This window comes from Erythrolamprus reginae, chromosome 3, assembly GCF_031021105.1.
Source record: "Erythrolamprus reginae isolate rEryReg1 chromosome 3, rEryReg1.hap1, whole genome shotgun sequence".
NCBI classification, from domain to species: Eukaryota; Metazoa; Chordata; class Lepidosauria; order Squamata; family Dipsadidae; genus Erythrolamprus; species Erythrolamprus reginae.
The window spans coordinates 243,093,698-243,117,459 of record NC_091952.1 but is presented as its reverse complement, the minus strand read 5'-3'; the positions used below and the strand labels follow the sequence as shown (position 1 = coordinate 243,117,459).

The 23,762-nt window shown below is 44.2% G+C and overlaps 1 protein-coding gene across 1 annotated transcript; it reads right to left on the bottom strand.

The window, feature by feature from the left end:
- Positions 1 to 1,805: 1,805 nt before the first annotated feature.
- TRIB1 (tribbles pseudokinase 1) lies at positions 1,806 to 22,376 on the bottom strand. Its single transcript, XM_070748295.1, has 3 exons — positions 21,678 to 22,376; positions 15,636 to 15,928; positions 1,806 to 3,372 (listed from the first exon to the last, which is right to left on the bottom strand). Exons 1-3 carry the CDS (start codon positions 22,065 to 22,067, stop codon positions 2,904 to 2,906), a joined length of 1,152 nt encoding a protein of 383 aa, XP_070604396.1. The 5' UTR covers positions 22,068 to 22,376; the 3' UTR covers positions 1,806 to 2,903.
- Positions 22,377 to 23,762: the final 1,386 nt, after the last annotated feature.

Here is a 23,762-nt window from a genome sequence, read left to right as displayed (position 1 = left end):
AGCCACGTATCTTGATTTTGGACATGAGGATGCTGCAATGTTCGTAAATGTGACAAACAGTTGTAATTCGCTTTCTTTCCAGGGCAGCTGTAATTTCAAGCATAGTTCCCTCTAAGCTGAGCAGTGAGCAATCGCTCACTTAAAAATCATCATCAACTCAGAGTTTTCCAAACCTGCCCAGAAGCCGAGAGGGAAAGAGTGAGAGGGAAGGAGAGAGAGAGGAAGAGAGGAAGAGAGAGAAACAGATAGAAAAAAGAGAGGAAGGAAAAGAGAAAGAAAAAGAATGGGAGTAAGGAAGAGAGAAAGAAAATCAAAATCTAGTTTGAAACTAGCTTTTAAGCGGCATTTTGATATTGATAGAGTTGCCCTATTATGAGCTCACTGTTATAGACACACAGTACAGTATTTTATTTTGAAATTCTCTGAGGCAAAACAGGGTGGGTTTTTTATTTGTTTGTTTGTTTGTTTGTTTATTTATTTAATATTTCTGTACCGCCCAGTCCCGAAGGGACTGCCGCTCAGACACTATACTTTTCCGCCCACCCCCAAAAAAAATTAGAGGGCACACTGATTTCAAGTGGTCGCTGGGAGTAGAAGAGAACCTGTATATGTAATACACTAGGGCAGGGGTAGGCAAAGTTGGCTCTTCTATGAGATGTGGACTTCAACTCCCAGAATTCCTGATCTAGTATGATTGGCTCAGGAATTCTAGGACTTGAAGTCCACAAGTCATAGAAGAGCCAACTTTGCCTACACCTGCACTAGGGCAAGGGTCTTCAGCCTTGGCTACTTTAGGCCTGGCGGACTTCGACTCCCAGAATTCCGCAGCTTGCTGACTGGGGAATTCTGGGAGTTGAAATCCACCAGGCTTAAAGTTGCCAAGGTTGAAGAGGCCTGCACTAGGGGCATGTTTTTGTCTGCTTTAAGGGTTAAAATTAGACGGGGGGTTGCCGCTACTACTGCTACCGGTGCGCTGCACACGCAGCAAAATCTCACGAGAGGATGCATCAGAGAGCAATATTTTGGTGAGTTTTCTGCTTCTGCACATGCGCAGAAGCAAAAAAAATATCACTGAAATCTCGCATTCAGTCCCCTTGTGAAACTTTGCTTCCTGCGCATGGGCAGAAGCGAAATCTCTTTGGGACGTGCACATGCCAGAGACCGAAGGTTGCATGCACAGCTCCAGTTTTAGATGGCCATTCAAAAATATAAGCCATTTTAAAAGGTCCACTGAGGTGGTTATCTGTGGAGAGGCTGGGGTCTTTTTCCTAAATTCATTTTAACGGTTCCGACTCTTTCAGGAGAAAAACACTGGATGTTAAATACAGTTTGGCACCTTTGGGGTTGGCAAAACAATGCGAGCTTTTGTTATCTGTAGAAACTCTCCGAATGTGGCAAAGAAGGCCTAAACACCCCCAAAATGCCCCCCATGTCTCTGTATTCAGACTCAAGGCCACTTAATTCTAGATTATCAAGGCTCCGCGGGTCAAAATAACAAAAGATTAGCCGCCGGATTTGTCCCTCCAACGCCAGCTCTGTTGGAAGGCCTTAAACCGGGATTAACCAAGTTGGGTTTCAAGCTGCAAATCCAGCTGTTCCGAAGGCTAAAGCCTCTAAGAACAGCAGGTTTTGCAAGAACAGGATGCACAGCCCGTTGCCTTGAAGGTCGAAAGGTTCAAGGTGGACTTTCTGTTGTCTAAGAAACCAGCAAAAACAACTGTTGGACTCTGCCCTGAAAGATACAGGAGCCACGGGAGAGAAAAGAATTATTGGAAATTGTTTGCAGACTCCTATTCTACACATTCTTTTTCTTTTTTTTTTTTTAAATGCCAACCCATAGATCTAGTACTGGGAGCATCTCCTGGTCCTGACCGGCTTCATAAGAACCACAACTGAATTTCGCTCTTACATCACCAGCAAAAAAGATTCTGTAATCGAAGGCCAGCTGGCTGTCCTGTCAACTCCATGATGGATGGAAGACAGGAAAAATCCTCTGGCACCTCTACCATTGCTGTAACAGTAAACTGGGCAGCCAAGCCAAGCCATGAATAGGCACAGGGAGCTCAAAAGCTCTTTTCTCCGAAGAGGAAGGAAAGAAAGGAAGCAACAGAGGCTGCAGTATTTACACAGGAAGTCCTTAACTTACGACCAAAACCGAGACCCAAAATTCCCACTGCTAACTAAGCAAGGCGGTTGTTTAAGTGAGTCACGCCCCATTTTACAACCTGCTTGTGAAATGAATCACTACGATTGTTAAGCAAATTAGGAAGTTGTTAAGCCAATTGGGAAGTTCACAAATGGTGACCCACAGAGGATGCTGCAAACATAAATACATATCGATTGTCAAGTGCCCAAATTTTGATCACGTGATCGTGAGGAATGTTGCAGCAGTTGTTAAGTGGGACATCTGGTCACAAGTCGCTTTTTTTGCCAGTGCTGTTGTAACTTTATAAACGGTTATTAAGTGGATGGCTGTAAGTCGAGGACCAGCCCTATTGCAAATTCTAGCTAAAACAATCTGATTTTTCCCCCCATGAAATCCAACATTAACTTTCTCCGGATTCTCAGTTCAAATGTTCAGCGTGCTTGGGCCGCATGGATGGCAGATACCCCCCAAGACACCAAGGGAGAATCCGTAGACTTAGCAAGCCAAGATTTCACAATTTTCTGGAAGCTTTCGTGGACGTGGCAGAGAAGATGAAGAGGCCTCCCACCTGTGGGATAAGTGCATTTGAGATCTCGATTGTCCTGAGCGGAGATGAAGGCTTTTGGAAAGTGATGCATTTACAAGATGGACATTACACACACAAACGCGTTTCCACCGACACAAAAACGGACACGAAAACGCTCGACGCAAGAGCAACGTCTCTCGTCACCCCCCGAGGCAAAGTGAGTAGGTGGAGCTAGCAAAAGAAGAAGCTCATATCATCGTCCTCCTTCAGCTGCTCCGGGACCACTTGATCAGAGATCCGTACATCCTGCTCGGCGTAGCCAGATTCCAAAACGGCACCAAACCAAGGATGGAGCAAAATTTCCGGCGCTGTGAGTCGTTCCGAGGGTTCCCGCCTAAGGAGGCTGCGGATGAGACAACGTGCTTTGGGAGAAACGTGGTCCGGGATGCAGAACTGTCCACGCCGGATTTTGGAAAAGAGGGCGGTAGGATCCGAGTCATGAAAGGGATACCGTCCCACTAGGAGAGTGTAGAGCATAACTCCCAAGCTCCAAACGTCAGCTGACTTCCCGGAATAGGTCCCCGTTGTGTTTAAGATTTCTGGACTGACGTACGCCGGGCAGCCGTGTTTGTCCGACAATGCATCGTCCTCTCCTTTCATGATGTGGGTATCTTCCAGGCTTTCGAGTCTCAGCTGCATCCTAGAGAACAGAAGAGGACAGGACCTCGGTTAGAATGCCGGAGAGGTAAGTGCCACGCTCATGCAGATACAGTGGTACCTCTACTTATGAACTTATTTCGTTCCGTGACCCGGTTCTTAAGTAGAAAAGTTTGTAAGAAGAAGCAATTTTTCCCATAGGAATCAATGTGAAAGCAAATAATGCATGCGATTGGGGAAACCACAGTGCGGGTGGAGGCCTTGTTTCCTCCAAGGAAATTCCTAGAGAGGCCCCGTAGAGCCTTCTCCCCGCCTTTTCCGGCCCTGTTTCCTCCCAGAAGATTCCTAGAGAGGCCTCACAGAGGCTTCCCTCGCCTTTTCCAGCCCTGTTTCCTCCCAGGAGATTCCTAGAGAGGCCCCATGGAGCCTTCCCCCTGCCTTTTCTGGCCCTGTTTCCTCCCAGGAGATTCCTAGAGAGGCCCCACAGAGTCTTCCCTCGCCTCTTCCAGCCCTGTTTTCTCCCTGGAGATTCCTAGAGAGGCCCCACGGAGGCTTCTCCCTGCCTTTTCCGCTTACAGTTTCGGAGGCTCGGGTTTGTAAGTGGAAAATGGTTCTTGAGAAGAGGCAAAGAAATCTTGAACACCCGGTTCTTATCTAGAAAAGTTCGTAAGTACAGTAGAGGCGTTCTTAGGTAGAGGTACCACTGTACATACATGCAACAGAACACATCCACATTTCTCTCCCGTCAACCAAACGTCTGCCCCAGTTCTGAAAACTGGCAATCTGCATATCAAAACACCGCTGAGAGTTTCTACAGAGGATTAATCTTGCAAAGGTGATAGAAGTAAGACACATGCTAGGAAGTTCACCTAAGTTCATCAGCCTGTGCTCTTTTTTTCCCTCAAGGACATTGGGACTTTTATTATACCGGTGAGCCATTTGTTGATCGAAGGCCACAGTCAAAATGCTCAGGAGCATGGCTTTTGAACCCCCAATGGCTCAACATACCTGGGCCACTCGAAACATTAAACAAATGGGAATCAGGGCTCAAGGAGTAAAAAGGCTTTTGTCCTCATTCAATGACACAGTGTTATAAAAGGTAGTCCTTTTTTTAAAAAAAAAAATCTTTGTTAAGTTTCTACATATAAAAATAGAAAGGAAAGAAAAAAATTAAACAGAACATTCAAAGAAAAAAAGAAAGAAAAACACCCCAAGATAAACAGACAAATGAACATATAAACTTAAACAACATATACAGTGATACCTTGTCTTACAAACTTAATTGATTCCGGGATGAGGTTCTTAAGGTGAAAAGTTTGTAAGACGAAACAATGTTTCCCATGGGAATCAATGGAAAAGCGATTAATGCGTGCAAGCCCAAAATTCACCCCTTTTGCCAGCCGAATCACCTCGAAACCCCACCTCTGTGTTTTTGCGATGCTGCGATTTCACTGAGGCTCCCCTCGCTGGGAAACCCCACCTACGGACTTCCGTTGCCAGCGAAGTGCTCGTTTTTGCGCTGCTGGGATTCCCCTGCAGCATCACAAAAACACGGAAGTCCAGAGGTGGGGTTTCCCATGGAGGGGAGCCTCAGGGAAATCCCAGCAGCGCAAAAATGGGTGCTTTGCTGGCAACGGAAGTCCGGAGGCGGGGCATCCCAGCGGTAGCGGTGGGTTTGTAAGGTGAAAATAGTTTGTAAGAAGAGGCAAAAAAATCTTAAACCCCGGGTTTGTATCTCGAAAACTTTGTATGATGAGGCGTTTGTAAGACGAGGTATCACTGTAGAACGTGTTCAGTTTCAGTAATGTTCTTTGTATGCACATAGTTATTTGCTTATCATCAATTAATATGTTCTTTCACTATGTACATATATTTATTTGTTATGTAGAAGACATAATTTGTCAACCATATTGTTGACTTTCACTTTCAAGAGACTTAATATTAGGTATTTGTATCTAGTGTATGGAATTGTGGGTTTGTTTTCTTTAGTTCTGTATATTACGTTGTATTCATTTTATATATTTGTGAGGAAGATACGGATTCATTTTTAAGGGTTTTGTTTTCCATCGATTTACGGTAGTCCTTGATTTATATCTATTTGTTTAGTGACCATTTAGAAGTTAGGACTGTTTTTTGCACACTTATGACCCCAGGGTCACACAATCAAAATTCAGGCACTTGACGGTTGCAATTGTCCTGGGGTCATGTGATCCTCTTTTAACGACCTTGTCAAGAGACGTCAATGGGGGAAGGCAGAATTTGGTTAAAACCGTGTTACTAACTTAACTACTGACGCCAAGAAAGTTCATTAAAGGGGCCCAGAGCTTAAAGCTTAGCAACTGTCTTGTTTAGTAATAAAAACTGTGGGCTCGATTGCGGACCGTAAATCGAGAACTATCTGTAACACAGGTGGAAGGGAATAAATTAGCCGTTATTTTGCTTCCTTTGGAATTGCCATCTCTTAAAAGAAAAAAAACCCACAGCGAAACTTCTATGCAAGAACGAGGCCACGCGAGAGCCAGTATCCGACGCACAAACCTTGTCAATAGGTTGTTAGTCATCAAAGGAGAAAGGAGTGAAGGAAATGACATGCGCAAGAGAGAGAGAGAGAGAGAAACTTCAGTACAGCAAGAGACATTCACAGGGCAACCATGATCTTGGATGAAAGCCAGTTTTGTCTTGGTGGCATCAAGCCTTAACTCGCTGATGGGATTGCCGCCAAAACCCATATCCCTTTTGTTCCTGAAATTGTTATAACTCCCTAGTTTGGTTTATACAACATCCCCCACACCCCTCAATTCACAACACGGATACGGAAAAGAACGGTGCAGGTTTCACAGCTTTTATGCAGAAACTCTTCCCTCCCCAAACCTTGCATAGAAACATAGAAGACTGAGGGCAGAAAAAGACCTCATGGTCCATCTAGTCTGCCCTTATACTATTTTCTGTATTTTATCTTAGGATGGATATATGTTTACCCCAGGCATGTTTAAATTCAGTTATTGTGGATTTATCAACCACGTCTGCTGGAAGTTTGTTCCAAGGATCTACTACTCTTTCAGTAAAATTATATTTTCTCATGTTGCTTTTGATCTTTCCCCCAACTAACTTCAGATTGTGTCCCCTTGTTCTTGTGTTCACTTTCCTATTAAAAACACTTCCCTCCTGGACCTTATTTAACCCTTTAACATATTTAAATGTTTCGATCATGTCCCCCCTTTTCCTTCTGTCCTCCAGACTATACAGATTGAGTTCATGAAGTCTTTCCTGATAAGTTTTATGCTTAAGACTTTCCATTGATTTTGTCTTTGGACCCGTTCAATTTTGTCAATATCTTTTTGTAGGTGAGGTCTCCAGAACTGAACACAGTATTCCAAATGTGGTCTCACCAGTGCTCTATATAAGGGGATCATAATCTCCCTCTTCCTGCTTGTTATACCTCTAGCTATGCAGCCAAGCATCCTACTTGCTTTCCCTACCGCCTTGACTGCACTGTCCACCCATTTTGAGACTGTCAGAAATCACTCCCCCTAAATCCTTCTCTTCTGAAGTTTTTGCTAACACAGAACTGCCAATGCAATACTCAGATTGAGGATTCCTTTTCCCCAAGTGCATTATTATAAAGAAAAGAAGATGAGGCTCCGCCTACCGGATGCCACCATTTGTGTTCTTTTATTCTCTGTACATGCACAAAGCATTCTGTGCATGTGCAGAGGGTAAAAAAATCTATTGCTAGAGTGCTCTTCTTATATTTGTGGATTAAATATTTTCCTGCTTCTGTTTGGGCGGGGTGCTGCTATCCTGACACCGTTGGCTGGCCAGCCTTCCTTTGCCCTGACCTTCCCCCCTCTCCTAACTGGTCCCTGTACATGGAAAAATATGAGTCAGATTGTCCTACCTGCTCTCCAACTGGACCCAAGTTTCACACCTGTGCTTGCTAAGCGCTAACCTCTTGCCCAACATTGCTTCACCTCCGGTGTTACCAAATGCGCTGCACACAAACAACATCAGCCCTGCGCAAATTACTAAGTTTCTAAATTAGCAGCATTGGAGTGTGCAATCTGCTATTTCAGCAAGGGATTCAATTCATAGCAGGCAGCCAAACACACAACTGTTTCCCTGCAAGGAGAAACAGTTGCTGGGGTTTTTTTTTTCAGGGCACTGCGTACTTTCTGATAGATAGCTCTTATCCCCAGGCCCACCAGTTTCCAAAGAGCCATTGTTTCGCTAAAGGCATTCAACTTTGACTTTGATTAACTGATTCACACATGCCTGTTCCACCCTTGTTGAGCACCCGATGGCTCGAGGTTATGAAGTCGCCTAATGGCACTGAAAACGCTAAGCAGGAGAACAGCTCAGAAGCTTCGTCTACAGCAGGGATCGGAAACCTTATAACACTCAAAGAGCCATTTGGACTCGTTTCCCACAAAAAAAAGAAAACACCCGGAATCACAAAACTCTTATTGACATCTAAAATGAAGATGATTATTATTATTATTATTATTATTATTATTATTATTATTATTATTATTATTATTTATTAGATTTGTATGCCGCCCTTCTCCGAAGACTCGGGGCGGCTCACAACAGTAATAAAAACAATATAGTAGTGGAACAAATCTAATATTAAAAATATATAAAACCCTATATAAAAGATAAGACTGCATGTATCATTTTTAAACCTTTTATGCTCTGTATAGATATTTTTTAAAAAATTATAGTGTGCTGCATTTGTGAAATCAACGACCTACTACAGAGAAAACACATTTGTATTTCTGCATGCAACAAAAACATTTTGAACTCCTCCGCCAAAAAAAAGATGGGTGAAAAGCTCAATAAATCACGTGCCGCCGGGTGTGGCGTGCATTGGTCAATACAAATTTAATTATTTAAATTCATTGTTTTCAATTTCAGTTAAGTAGGCATTCCTCCTTAAAACTCTTTTGAACAAGTGATTCTATCCCACTGTTATTTAGAAGTGCAGGAACCCTGAACCCTTCCAACCCACCCACCCCCAAAAGGTTTGGGATTAAGAGAGAAATAGGAATTAAACGCCAGTAGATGAAGATGTAATCTCCTCTTAGAGAAAAAATAATATAATAATAATAACAATAACAACAACACCAAGTCGGAAGGGACCTTGGAGGTCTTCTAGTCCAGTGTTTCCCATCCTTGGCAACTTGAAAATATCTGGACTTCAACTCCCAGAATTCCTCAGCCAGCATTCCCTGGCTGGAGAATTCTGGGAGTTGAAGTCCAGATATCTTCAAGTTGCCAAGGTTGGGAAACACTGTTCTAGTCTATCCCCCTGCTTACGCAGGAAACCCTACACGACAAATGGTTCCAACATCTTCTTAAAACTTCCAGTGTTGGAACATTCACAACTTCTGGAGGCAAGCTGTTCCACGGATTAATTGTCCCAACTGTCAATAAATTATCTACCAGATAAGACCCAGAAATCTCCAGTCCATACTGAGGAGTAGCCCCTATGAGACTGAAGAATTCAGAATTATGCTGGGAATAATTTGTTCCTTAATGTTAAGACCGAACAATCAGCTGCTCCTTCACCCAAACCAAAAACTCTGAAATTGAACACCAAAGGCTTTTTTTAAAAAGCATGCATACGCACACAGGGAGAATTAACGACACAATCCCTAGCATTCACAAGCAACTATGCTTGGAAAACTTCAAAGTAATGTACGGATTGCAGCATTCGGGCGTGAAATTGCTTTGGATGTCAAAAGCAGGACTCCCACCAAGTTCAAATGGGCTGCTTTTTCCCCACCTATTTGGGGCCTGCCGACACATGACCCAACCACAATTATCTTCAAAAGAGAGGATCTCAAAAGTTAGTAGCACTCTTTTCTTTAAAGGGGGTCCTGCAGTTTATCTCCAGTGGAGGGCAAAGAATAAAAAATAACCTTGCGTTGTTGGCACAGTTGTGAGGTTGGGTGGAGCAGCAGTGCAATCCATGATACATGAAATACATCCATTAAAACTTCACAACATTTTTTCTCTCTGCCTGCCCCTTAGGGTCAAGATCCAAAGGACCACCCAATTTTTTTAGGGTACTCAATAAACTGGCCCAGCTCTCAGCTAAATCATCACAAACTGGTTAACACAAACTACACGATTAGTTCTCTAAAAATACAATGCAAACCTACACCGGGGTTGGGGTGGAGGTAGGAGGGAGATGATGCTGAGCTGTGCATCACATGTAATCCTCGACTTACAACCATTTGTTTAGAAACATAGAAACATAGAAGACTGACGGCAGAAAAAGACCTCCTGGTCCATCTAGTCTGCCCTTATACTATTTCCTGTATTTTATCTTACAATGGATATATGTTTATCCCAGGCATGTTTAAATTCAGTTACTGTGGATTTATCAACTACTTCTGCTGGAAGTTTGTTCCAAGGATCTACTACTCTTTCAGTAAAATTATATTTTCTCACGTTGCTTTTGATCTTTCCCCCAACTAACTTCAGATTGTGTCCCCTTGTCCTTGTGTTCACTTTCCTATTAAAAACACTTCACAATCTCCCTCTTCCTGCTTGTTATACCTCTAGCTATGCAGCCAAGCATCCTACTTGCTTTTCCTACCGCCTGACCACACTGCTCACCCATTTTGAGACTGTCAGAAATCACTACCCCTAAATCCTTCTCTTCTGAAGTTTTTGCTAACACAGAACTGCCAATGCAATACTCAGATTGAGGATTCCTTTTCCCCAAGTGCATTATTTTACATTTGGAAACATTAAACTGCAGTTTCCATTGCTTTGACTATTTATCTAGTAAAGCTAAATCATTTACCATATTACAGACCCCTCCAGGAATATCAACCCTCTTGCACACTTTAGAGTCATCGGCAAATAGGCAAACCTTCCATACCAAACCTTCCCCTATGTCACTCACAAACATATTAAAAAGAATAGGACACAGACGTTCAAAGTTACGACGACAGTGGTGGTGGGGGAATGAATTATGGCAGTTTGTCACACTTATGATGGTTGCAGCATCTTCACGCAGTCACCTGATCAAATTTCAACTACAGTAATTCACTTAACCACCGTGGGAGATTGGAGCACTTAGCAACTGTCTCGTTTAGCAACAGAAAATATGGGCTGAACTGTGTATTAACCCCAACACTGTTCCTTCTATATCAAACCAAGGCGGCATGTACGCGTTCAAGCCTCAAAGTAGCCAGAGTGGTTTTGTGACCTTCAAGCCTCAAGACTTTATTGAACAATAGATTATCGGTGGGCACAAATACCGTATTTTTCAGAGTATAAAAAGCACCTCCCCCCCAAAAAAGAGCTTGAAAATTTGGGTGTATCTTTATACTCTGAATGTAGCGTTTTCAAAGTTGTTTTTTTTTGCTGAGCCCTAAGGAGACACTAACAATCTTCCTGGCTTTTCCCAGCTTGCAGGCTTTTTCATTGCTACTCTCTCCAAAGGTTTTTTGCAGCCCTAAGTCTTTGCAGGCTTTTTTTCATTGCTACTTGCTCTGAAGATTGATTGATTGATTGATTGATTGATTGACTTACTTACTTACTTACTTACTTATTGGATTTGTATGCCGCCCCTCTCTGGAGACTCGGGGCGGCTAACAGCAATAATAAGACAGCGTACAATAATAATCCAATAATAAAAACGATTAAAAACCCATTAATATAAAAACCAAACATACATACAGACATACCATGCATAAAATTGTAAAGGCCTAGGGGGAAAGAGGATCTCAGTCCCCCCATGCCTGGCGGCAGAGGTGGGTTTTAAGTAGCTTACGAAAGGCAAGGAGGGTGGGGGCAATTCTAATTTCTGGGGGGAGTTGGTTCCAGAGGGTCGGGGCCGCCACAGAGAAGGCTCTTCCCCTGGGTCCCGCCAAGCGGCATTGTTTAACTGACAGGACCCGGAGAAGACCCACTCTGTGGGACCTTTTTTAAAGCCCTAACCAGGGGATAAAATAATGTGCTGAAGGTGGCTAGACTAAGGACGCTAGCCAGATGAATACCTTGCAGGTAGATTTTACCCACCCACCCCTATTTTCTTCTCCAAAAACAAAGGTGTGTTTTATACTCCAAAAAATTCGGTAGGTTGTACACAATTACAGAAAACGCACTCATTCCTTCCCATTGTGCCACTGGTGGTATTCCCAGCTAAGCCTGTAACCTCTCTCTAGTTTCCATTCTCCCAACCTTCATACCAGGCTCTTTATGTAATTCTCACTTGCCGTCAATGCCTAAATACAATTCATTTAAATGCACGATACTTAAAAGGACACCAATCTTTTAAGTCATGTCTACTCCGCCGCACACCTAGCCTTGTAATCTAAGTCAAACCGCATGGGACAAAGTCATCCAAAGAGCAGTTATGCTAGTTTCTTTTTTTAAAAAAAACTTGTTTGGATGGAAGCCAATTAACCATTGGGAGCTTCGGCTCAATCAAGACATAGAAACATAGAAGACTGATGGCCGAAAAAGACCTCATGGTCCATCTAGTCTGCCCTTATACTATTTCCTGTATTTTATCTTACAATGGATATATGTTTATCCCAGGAATGTTTAAATTCAGTTATTGTGGATTTACCAACCACGTCTGCTGGAAGTTTGTTCCAAGCATTTACTACTCTTTCAGTAAAATAATATTTTCTCACCTTGCTTTTGATCTTTCCCCCAACTAACTTCAGATTGTGTCCCCTTGTTCTTGTGTTCCCTTTCCTATTAAAAACACTTCCCTCCTGAACCTTATTTAACCCTTTCACATATTTAAATGTTTCGATCATGTCCCCCCTTTTCCTTCTGTCCTCCAGACTATATAGATTGAGTTCATTAAGTCTTTCCTGATACGTTTTGTGCTTAAGACCTTCCACCATTCTTGTAGCCCATCTTTGGACCCGTTCAATTTTGTCAATATCTTTTTGTAGGTGAGGTCTCCAGAACTGAACACAGTATTCCAAATGGGGTCTCACCAGCGCTCTATATAAGGGGGTCACAAAGTATTTTGGATTTCAAACAGCTCAGCCCTCACTCTGCCTGCAGCCAGAGCCCATTAGTCGAAATCAAGTTATTCCACTTAGCAATCAAGAATCCCATCCTGGTTCTCTGCTGAGTTTATTTCCGAGGTGAAATGCTACTGATTCGGCCCGGTTCAGCGCACGAGGCTCCACTCATTCGCCCGGACGTCACCGTTTAATTTTTTTTAAAGCCTTCTGTGCATGTGCAGAGGCTGTAAAATCACGCATTTCCGAACCAGTAGGGAACGTTAAGTAGATTTCACCGCTGGTTAATTTGTTTGCAAATATGGCAACTAAAGATCCATGGCACTCGTGGCATGTTGTGTATAAACGAGCCTCAGTGAAAAAGCTTAAACGTGCAAACATCCTGCAAGGATTAACCTAGTCATGTGTGCCCCTGCTGAGAAGGCAGGATCTGGCACCAACCTGCCAGCTCACAACTCTGAGACAAACAGGATTTTGTTCGTACACCCCTTCCTGCATTGTGTATTTATTTGCGCCAATAAGAATGTAGATTTTTTTTAAACCACAAAAATGACCTTAAGAGGTGGAAAGAATTGCAATTTAAATAAACAAACAAGCATCCTCCGCTAGAAACCTTTTTTTTTTGGTGTGATTTTTTTGGAAAGGACATTTAAGTGATATTTGCGGAGGAAGGTAAATGTTGAAGAAAGATAAAAACAGTGCTACTACTGCTCAAGGTCTAAAAAGTAGCCCAAGGAGGTCAGGAACGGAGAAACCATGTCGGGTTTCAAAAATTATTTGTGCTATGCCTAAATTGCAATCATAAAAAAATTTCAACTTTTCACTATACCAGTGCTTCTCAAATAGTGGGGCGCCCCCCCGGGGGGGTGGATGTGGAGCGATACTGGAGGGAGCACGTGCCCCTGGGGAATAGGATGCACATCCTACCTGACACTTGTACTGATACCTGAATCGCATTTCTCAGCGTTGTGTCCAGGGCAGCCTGTTTTAAAAGAAAATGTCTCGCGAGTTCAATCAAACGTCTCAAACTCGCAAGATGTTTTCTTTTAAAACAGGCTGCCCTGGACACAACACAGCGGAGGTACCAGTGAAAGCAATGAAGGGCTACCAAAATTTTTACTACCACACTGTGGGTGTGGCTTATGCAGTAGTGTTAGGAACTAAAGCTTCTATTCTGGCACCTTGGAACATATTTTTACAATCTGACCAATCAGGCATTTATAGTACGAGTGTTCCTCTGACCTTCCTGCCAATCAGCTTAGCGCTCTGTTGGGAGAATTGGTGCTAGACCTATGGTTGGGGAGGAAGGGGTCGCGGCATTAGAAAAGTTGAGAACCGCTGCCATAATCATATATTTTTGGACAAAAACTTGAATGTATAACTAATTTCCAGCAACAAAACACACACTGGGTTCACTTGGGGTCAGTTACGTGAGGGTCTCGGCTTACGACCCCCGACATACAGTGGAAATTCTCGGCTCCATTTTAGTCATAGGTCAATGACTACCTGTGTATAATTTGTTGTCTACTGGCTCAGCCTGTTTTGTTGATCTAAAGCAGCAGGTAAGATTATGTCACATTTGGGGCATTATTTTATGGCTGCTCTTTGTTACAGGGCTGAATGCTTTATCTTCCTTGCCCTCGCAACCGCCCAATGAGTAAGCCACAACTCCTATTAGTATTTTTATGAGCAGTAATGATGCATTAGGAGGGGGAGGTATGGCACCCAAGCCTGTCCTGGCCGTGGCCCGAAGGATGCCAGTAAACCAAGCTGCCGGTGTTTCCTGTTAGACAGGATGTAGGCCGTGCCGGCCTGGGGAATTCTGGGAGTTGAAGTCCACACATCTTCAAGATGCCACGGTTGAGAAACGCTGCACTAAACACTTAAGACATTCTTGTGTTCTTTGGATCCCAGCCAGAAGTGAGGCAGCTGTTTATGTAACATAAATGTTGGGCTTGAAAAATAAGGAAAGGGAAGGTCATGTTTTATGTCTGGGGTGAGCATTGTCCCTTGAATGTGCTCTGCCGATCTGGCCTTCCCAACAGCATTAAGGGTATAATTTCACAGGGCTGTCATCAGAATCATTGCAGCTGGTTGGACATTATAGGAGGCGTGATCTGATTATTATTATTTATTGGATTTGTATGCCGCCCCTCTCCGCAGACTCGGGGCGGCTAACAACAATGATAAAAAACAACATGTAACAATCCAATTTAATAAAACAACTAAAAACCCTTATTATAAAAAGCAAACATACACACAAACATACCATACATAACTTGTAATGGCCTAGGCCCTAGGGGAAGGAATAGCCTAACTCCCCCATGCCTGGCGACAAAGGTGGGTCTTGAGTAATTTGCGAAAGACAAGGAGGATGGGGGCCGTTCTAATCTCTGGGGGGAGTTGATTCCAGAGGGCCGGGGCCGCCACAGAGAAGGCTCTTCCCCTGGGGCCCGACAAATGATATTATTCCCTACAGAAAAAAATAAAAGTACTAGTTTCCCCAAGCTAGATCACCATCCAGTCTCCTTATTCTAAAGAGGCCTATTTGCAGTGATGGGCTCCTACAGGTACGGTCAGGTATGCAGAACCGGTAGAAAATTTTTCGTTATGTACACAGAACCAGTAGAAAAAAATATAATTTTTGTCTTTTTTTCCCTTCTGGGCTGAGTATGATTTTCCTATCGCAGTAAATGAGGTTGAACGTGTATAATTTTGGAAGAGCTATGTGTGTGTATATACACATACAGTCTATATAGTAGATAATGTATATTTTTGTGTGCCTGTGTGTAATATGTATGTACACGTATGGCGTATTTACATAGAATTAAATAGTACATTTTGGATGATCAGTAATAGTAAATAGATAGGGAAATTGCATCTCTTTGAGGCGAGGAGAGGCCAGGCACCCTAACCCAAACCCTTGACATGAATGACGTCAGGTTGGCCAACTTTAAGCCAGTCACATGACCTTTAAGCCACCCCCATCACATGATGGTCAAGCCACTCCCACCTGGTCACATGGTCAGCAAGCTACACCCACAAAATAAGCCAAGCCCAGTGTGGTAATAAATTTTTTTGCAGCTTTTCACTGATACAGAGAACTGCTATATGATTGGCAGCAGGGGTAAGCAACTGGTCTCCCATGGGCCAAAATCCGGCCTAGTGATGAAAACCAACTCCCCACACACACAAAGGCTACAGTTAAGCACTAGAAATGGCAACTGGGAGCACGTGGTCTGAGAATCCTCTTTGGAGAGAGAAACCCAAAAAACCAACCATCGCATAGGCCCCATCCGCTCACCTTTCTTCATTAGAAAACACAAATTTCCTGAGTTTGAGGTCCCCCAGTACAATGGCCGACTGGTGGCAGTGAGCGACGGCAGAGACAATCTGCTTGAAGAGTCTAGCCGCTTCCTGCTCCGGCAGACGCTTGCAGCTCCTAACGTAGGAATGCATGTCGCCAAAGTCCTTGTCGAAAAAGACGTACGCCTTTGTGTCTCCGAGGATGACCTCCACAATCCCAGTGATGTTTCGGTGTGATGGCAACTGGATGTAAGGCCTGATTTTGTCCTGGTAGTGTTTGAGAGGGAAGACCTAGAGATAGAACCAAGCGGGGAGGGAGAAAGAGGGGGGGGGGGGAAAGAAGATTAAATAAGGTTTTATTTTGAGCGTACAAGCAGCATGTTAAGATTCCCTTGATGGATCCTGATTAAAATATCTGCAGTTGTGTAGAAAATAATTCTATTCTATTCCTTGGTGCTCTCTGAACTTAGATGCTTTCTTGCAGACAATTTCATTACATGAAAACATGATCAGGATTTATTACAAACCCTACTCCCTTCTAACACTGATTATGTTACCTAGCAGGGTAATGAAATGTCTACAAAAAACAGCAAACTACAAAAAACAGCAAAGCTCAGAGAGCTCCCAAACCTTATGATTTTAACCTTCAGTTACAAATATTCTCTTCTATTGCCATCTCTACACTCAGTGAGTCATATTCTTACAATTATTAGGAAACGGGGAACCTCCATCAAAAAGATATTGATAAAATGGAACGGGTCCAAAGACGGGCTACAAAAATGATGGAAGGTCTTAAGCATAAAACTTATCAGGAAAGACTTCATGAACTCAATCTGTATAGTCTGGACTCTGGAGGACAGAAGGAAAAGGGGTAACATGTTCGAAACATTTAAATATGTTAAAGGGTTAAATAAGGTTCATGAGAGGAAGTGTTTTTAATAGGAAAGTGAACACAAGAACAAGGGGGCACAATCTGAGGTTAGTTGGGGGAAAGATCAGAAGCAACGTGAGAAAATATTATTTTACTGAAAGAGTAGTAGATGCTTGGAACAAACTTCCAGCAGACTTGGTTGGTAAATCCACAGTAACTGAATTTAAACATGCCAGGGATAAACATATATCCATCCTAAGATAAAATACAGGAAATAGTATAAGGGCAGACTAGATGGACCTTGAGGTCTCTTTCCGCCGTCAGTCTTCTATGTCTCTAAATCACACACCAAAGAGGGGATAGCAGAAGCTGCTAATGATCCAAACAGAGCAGCATGGAAAAAAGAGAGATAATGGAAGAATCGTACACTTTGTGGAACAGGCAACTATAGTAAAATGCATTTCTGTGCAAAGACACCTACATTGAGGAAGGGAATTCATTTGGGGAAGATGATAGAATAGCAATATAGTCCAAGTAGCTGAAAGAAAGAGTGGCAACTTGGCCAACCTCCCAAACTCTTGAAATATGACATCCCTCATATCCCAAAATCCTCAGGGTGCCTTGGGCTGCTAGGTTTTAGAAATCACCGCTTCCTAGCAGCGCACAGGGATCGTCCTGAGCTAGAGAGAACTTCTGCCTGTGGAGCATCCAGCATTAAACACTTCGCATAGACGGCAAATAAGGAAAGCCTTAGTTCCCTAACAAGGACAAGAAGTATCCAGCTAACAGTCTTACCAAAAACACAATACCAAATAAATCACACCCTGATCTGATCTGGGAAAAAGCAGTTGTAATGTACTGTATTGTTTTGGATAAATCCCTCCAGACACCGCTTAAGCATCACCCCCTCCCCTCTGAGTTAAACTTTCTAATATCTGCAATTCCTGCTTTTGGCATTCGAGGAAGAAAGATTAAAAAAAATTAAACTTGGCCCTGAATCTTTGCACAGGCATTGTAAACGCTAGCTGGCCAGGAATTCCCTTCCAGCACATATGGTACAGTAATTTATTTATTTATTTATTATTTTATTTTATTTATTTATTGGATTTGTATGCCGCCCCTCTCCGCAGACTCGGGGCACTAACAACAGCAATAAAACAATATATAACAAAATCCAATACTAAAAACAGTTATATAAAAACCAATCATACATACAGATATACCATGCATAAAATTGTAAAGGCCTAGGGGGAAAGTATATCTCAATTCCCCCATGCCTGGCGGCAGAGGTGAGTTTTAAGCAACTTTCGAAATGCAAGGAGGGTGGGGGCAATTCTAATCTCTGGGGGGAGTTGGTTCCAGAGGGCTGGGGCCGCCACAGAGAAGGCTCTTCCTCTGGGTCCCGCCAAGCGACATTGTTTGTAATGCCCCCTCCCTCCAAAGCGTCAAGGAAAAATGAAGGGGAAGTGTTTTGGGGTGGGGGGTTTGAAGAGCTATTAAAAGCCACCAAAAGCAATTATCTCCCAGTGAGTCAAACAAAGGTGAAGGCAAGGGAGCTGAAAAAATTTCAAAGCCCAGCAAGCATTGAGGCAAGGAAGAAGGGGGATTAAAGCCTCTCTCATACTTTATTCACAGATATTTTGCAAGGCTGCAGTCATGTTCTGGGACAAGTTGCGAAGAGCTTACTCACATCCTAAGCCAAGCTGGAAATAGTGACTCTTTCAACTTGGCACAAACTCCTTTATTGCAGAGAAAACTTTATTGCAAAGGGTCTCCGAACAATCACACCCACACAGCCTCTTCTTCCTGGCTACTTTCTGCACCATCGAAATCAGAACTCGCGTGCTATAGTCTACACCAGCCCTGTTGCAAACCCAGCGTTGTCGGAGATTAAAAATAAACACTTGAAGAGGATGAGATGAGATTTTCCTGACTTGGAAAACGAGCAATTCTCACTACAGGTCATTGCTGAAGGAGAATTTGCAAGACAGGACAGGCAATCCTCTCTAAAAGATTCATAAGCCGGATGTAGGGGCAGCTAGCAAACCGTCATGTTTCGCTGCATTGCCTCCAAATCCAAACTTAAAAACAAAACAAATAATTCTACCACCCACTTACGTTCCTTTTCTTCTCCTTTCTGTGTTATTATCTGCACTGGGTTAGAAATGCAGATTGTAAGGTGTATCAGGGAAGTCCATCTGGCAACTTAAGAGCCCTAACCGGAGGCACGCCTGCTAATAATTATACTTTAAAGGAAGAGCATGCCTGGTTCTAACTATATTTAGGCTGTTTCTAAAAGCAGGAGAAAAGCAGGGGGGTTACATGTGGAGGTCTATGGTCAAAAGGCTCTCTTAGAGCAGGGGTCTCCAACCTTGGCAACTTTAAAGACTTGTGGACTTCAACTCCTAGAGTTTCTCAGCCAGCTGGGAATTATTCTCATAGTCCCCAACCTGCACACTTAACTTTAACTGTGGACTGGCTGAAAAAAACTCTGGGAGTTGAAGTCCACAAATCTTTAAAGTTGCCAAGTTTGGAGACCCCTCCTCTAGAGCAATGCTTCCTAACCTTGGCAACTTTTAATGAAGTGTGGACTTCAACTCCCAGAATCTCCAAGCCAAGACGCTTAATAACTTTGGTAACTTTTAAGATACGTAAACTGGAGTTCTGGGAGTTGAAGCCCACCTATTTTTTAAAGTTATCAAGTTTGGGGAAAACTGCTCTGCTGCAGAGCAGGAATCTCCAAATTTGCCAACTTTTAAAGACAAGGGGACTTATTTATTTTATTTATTTATTATTTGGATTTGTATGCCGCCCCTCTCCGAAGACTCAATTCCCAGAACTCCCCAGCCAATCCACCTATCTCAAAAATGAGCAGGTTGGAGGATTATGAGTATTGGGAGTTCACAAGTCTTAAAAGTGGTTCTCAACCTTGGGGGTCGGGACCCCTTTGGGGGTCGAATGACCATTTCACAGAGGCCGCCTAATATCATTGGAAAAGACAAATTTCCCATGGTGTTAGGAACTAAAGCTTCTATTCTGGCGCCTGGGAACACATTTTTACAATCAGGCATTTACAATGGAGGTGTCCCTCTGACCTTCCTGCCAATCCGCTTAAAGCTCTGTCGGGAGAATTGGCGCTAGACTTATGGTTGGGGGTCACCACAACACGAGGATCTGTACGAAGGGGTTGCGGCATTAGAAAGGTTGAGAACCCCTGCTTGACAGGGCGTTGATTATTAATTTATTTTATTTGTTTGTTTGTTTTGTCAAGTGAAGATATGATTATACAAGATAATATACCTGATACTAATAAAAATCAAAACTTTGAAAAAGAGTACGTATTAGAAATAATAATATTCAAATGCATGCAACTAGTAAAATCAGCTGCAGGTGAGCCGATTTTGACTTTCACGCACCCTTCTCCTGCGTGAAAAGACTTCCATTGTGGAGTTTTTAAACGCTGGGAGCAAACCCTATTTGCTACAGAGGTGGGGGGGAAAATACACCAAGCAGAGAACTGGGATTGCCTAGAGAGGCGGCCGGCAGGTGGCAGCAGGAAACTTCCAAGGCTGCAGCTTCGGCCTCCTCTTTCCCCGCAAGGAGAGAAAGCCAGGGGAGGCTGCAGAGTGCGCTTGTTTTATTTAAAGAGCCGAGGAGACACCTCATGGAAAACTTGGAAAGCTTTAGTGGCAGTCCATTCCTGCTTGCGTACTTAGGCTGGTAAGGAGGGGAGTGGAAAACCAGAGGGTGACGGAGGAAACCTTAACCCTTCCTTACTCCCAGGACCTTTCCCCGGTGCAGTTAAAAATACACACACACATACACAATGCACGCATCCACCCGGGGATCCGCTTCTTTTCTTTGCAGGGATTCGCTTCTTCGCTTCTTTTCTTTGCAGGGATTCGCTTCTTTTCGTGTCGGATTTAAATGGGTTTTAAATTGGTTTTTTTAAAGAGGTTTTAATATTATCTGTATGTTTACAATTTTGGTTGTGAGTCCCTACGGTGATGGGCAGCATACAAATCAAATCAATCAATCAATCAATATTGGGGGGGGGGCATTTCTGGGCCGAAGTCTGCAATTGCAAAGTGCAGCACAGCCGAAACTGATCCCAATAATTAAGAAATTTAATCAAGGCGTCACGTTTGGCAGGTGGTTCTTTTTTCTGTCTTTCTTTCTCTCTCTGTCTCTTTCTTTCTCTCCATTTCTTTCTTTCCTTTTCTTTCTTTGTCTTTTGGGAGACCTTCTTTTCCATCCCGATCCCTGGCCCAGAATATATGCCTTCCCGGCTTTCAGAAGTAGGTTTCCTACGGAAGATGGCCTCTCTCTTAGGGGAATCTGCGGTATTGTGGGTTGCTTTTGGGTTATTTTGCCCTTTGCAGAAAACCCAGATTTTTATATTAAAGCCCTGTTAATAAGGTGCTGCGAAGGGGTATATAAGTCTAAATAAGTCTAAATGCTATTGCTATTAATAAAACCCCTTTGGATCGAAGCTTCTTATTATAAAAGCCAAGGGCAAAAGGGAGCCCACCCGGGTTCCAGAGGGAGTTTTCGGACCCTTCCCCATTTTCATGATGTCCCCTCTGTTCACACACACACACACACACACACACACACACACACACACAAAGCAGCACGTTGCTCATCCTAAAAAGGACCCACAACGGCTCCCCCCCTTTTTTTTGCAAGTCAGATCTCCGCTTCTGCGATGCCCAAACATCCATGCGATCTAAGAGCTGCTGCCCTATTATTATTATTATTATTATTATTATTATTATTATTATTATTATTATTATTATTATTATTATTATTGTTGTTTAGATTTGTATGCTGCCCCTCTCGGAAGACTCAGAGTGGCACATTTATTTATTTATTATTAATTTTTTCAATTTATCAATTTATCAATTAGATTTCTCTGCCGCCCTTCTCGTGACGACTCAGGTTCATCCCTCGAACAATATTCAATTCTGAAATAATAATCAAGTCCTTTGATGATCAGGATCCCTTTCCCATGCAGGTCTCAAGAAGCGCCGCGCCGGTTTTGGGTCTCCTATCGAGGATCGCTCGCTCGCCCAGGCCCTCCCACCCCAAAGCCCCCCGAAGTCGGTTGCCGCGGCTTCCCCCTAGATCCGTACCCGGTTTCCATCCCGCTCACCGGCCCCGGCTCACCTTGCAGCGGAGCTCCCGGCCGGTGTTGATGTCGAGCGCCCTCGAAACGTGCTCGCGGTCGAGCAAGGGCAACAAAAGGTAGCCGGCCACCAAGCTGGGGCCCTGGGCGTTGGGAAGCGAGCCCTCCGAGGCGGCGGCGGGCGGCACCGGCGCGCAAGGCGACCCGGGCGCGCTGAGGCAATCCTGAGGGACGGCGGTTGGGGAGTCATCGACGGCCAGGCGGGCGCACTTGGCGGCGGCCGGAGCTTCTTCGCCGGCACCGGCGGCGTTGGCGGCGGCGTCGTGCAGAAGCAGGCGCTTGGCGGGAGGAGCGCCCCGGCAGCGGGGAGCGGCGGCCGCCGGCGAGTGCAGGAGCGCGGCGGGGCTGCGGGGTTCCAGCTGGCGGCTCATGGGAGCTGGAAGGAGCGGCGGGGGCGAAAGCAGCGGCAGGACGACCTTCGGGGCTCCCGCGGCCAAGGAAGCCTGGACGGCGCCGGGCTGGCAAGCGACGGGAAGGACTCCGGTTCGCCTCGGTTCTCCCGGTTTAAGCAGCCGCGCGGCCGAGCGAGCGTTGGGCGATGCCGTCCGGGCTGCGGCGCATCCCCTCTCTTCGGGCGGAGCGGGCGCCCACCCCACACACACACACCACGCACGCACGCAAGCCTCGACAGCAGCTCCGAGCGCGCCCGGCCGCCCTCACCGTCTGTCGGCGCTTCTGCCAAACTCCGGAGAGCGCATCGGAGGGCCCGCGTGACGCAAAGGGAAGTGGGCGGGGCTGCGGGCGGGCGGGCGGGGGGAGGGCTAAGCCAGGCGCCCTCATTGGCGGGTTTCGGCTCCATTCAGAAGCCGCGGGAGCGAGCGGGCGGGCGGGAGGGGGAGGGGGAAAGTCGCTCGCTCTCTCCTCGCAAAGAGGAGAGAGAGTGAGAGCGCGCGCGCGAGCGGACGGAGTGAGGAGGGGGGAGGCGCTCGTTCGTTCTTTCTCGCGCGCGCTCTCGCTCTCTCACCTCTCCGCCGGCCGAGCCGCGCGGCGCTCCACCGTGGGGCGGGGGAGGGGCGGCCGAACCAAGGTGTGTGTGTGTGTGAAGGTCCCGGTCGCCAGGCCTCGAAGCCGTCCATACATACACCCCGCTTTCCCACCTCACACACACACACCGCGGGATGGTTGGTAGTAGTGGTGAGGGGGCGAGAGTTAGCGAGAGGCTGGAAGTGGAGCTCCGGAATTGGGGACAACGGCTGGCTTCAGCCAACTCGCCGCGGGGCAACTCGCTGAGGGACCATTCGATAATTCCATTGCGTTCTTAAAAAGATGTTTAACTTTTTACGTCCTTCGCATTTTGTATGGTACCCTCTTTGGGCGTGCTTTCTTTAATAACTCTATTTGACTAGAGCATTATTATTATTATTATTACTATTTTTATTTTCATTATTTTTATTATTTTATCTCTTGTATTCATTAAATGTGAAACTCAGTCAACTGAACATTTTAAAAATACCACTGACTAGTTCTTAATTGTTGATATGGGTTGCTGTCAGCATCCTAGGTATCAACCAAGTACTGTATTTATTTATTCATTCATTCATTTATTTATTTATTTATTTATTAGATTTGTATGCCGCCCCTTTCCGTGGACTTGGGGTGGCTCACAACACAATAAAACAATTCATAGCAAATCTAATAATATACAATTTAAAATTTAAAATAGTTAAAAAACCCAATTTTTAAGCAGACATACCTACAAACATACCATACATAATTATATAGGCCCAGGGGAGATATTTCAATTCCCCCATGCCTGACGACAAAGGTGGGTTTTGAGGAGTTTACGAAAGGCAAGGAGTATCTTCTTAAAATATATGATGTTCCAAGTAAATAAAAATATATTATTTAATAATAATAATAATAATAAATTATTATTATTCAATAATATATCTTAATTAAAATACACACATACATACATACATAAATACATACATGCATACATATCAGTGGTATTGCAAAAAACCCATATCAGTCATTAGCACCAGTCAGTGGTATTTGTGACACTTTTTAAAATATTCAGTTGACTGAGTTTCCCGTTTAATGAATACTGTACTACTAATAATAGT

What these genes read in the sequence shown, in the direction of transcription:
- TRIB1 (XM_070748295.1), bottom strand. Translation starts at nt 22,067, where the DNA reads ATGAGCCGCCAGCTGGAACCCCGCAGCCCCGCCGCGCTCCTGCACTCG. An exon ending in GCCGGGAGCTCCGCTGCAAG is followed by an intron (nt 15,929 to 21,677) that starts GTGAGCCGGGGC and finishes TTCTATCTCTAG; the next exon opens with GTCTTCCCTCTCAAACACTA. An exon ending in GTGTTTTCTAATGAAGAAAG is followed by an intron (nt 3,373 to 15,635) that starts GTGAGCGGATGG and finishes TCTGTTCTCTAG; the next exon opens with GATGCAGCTGAGACTCGAAA.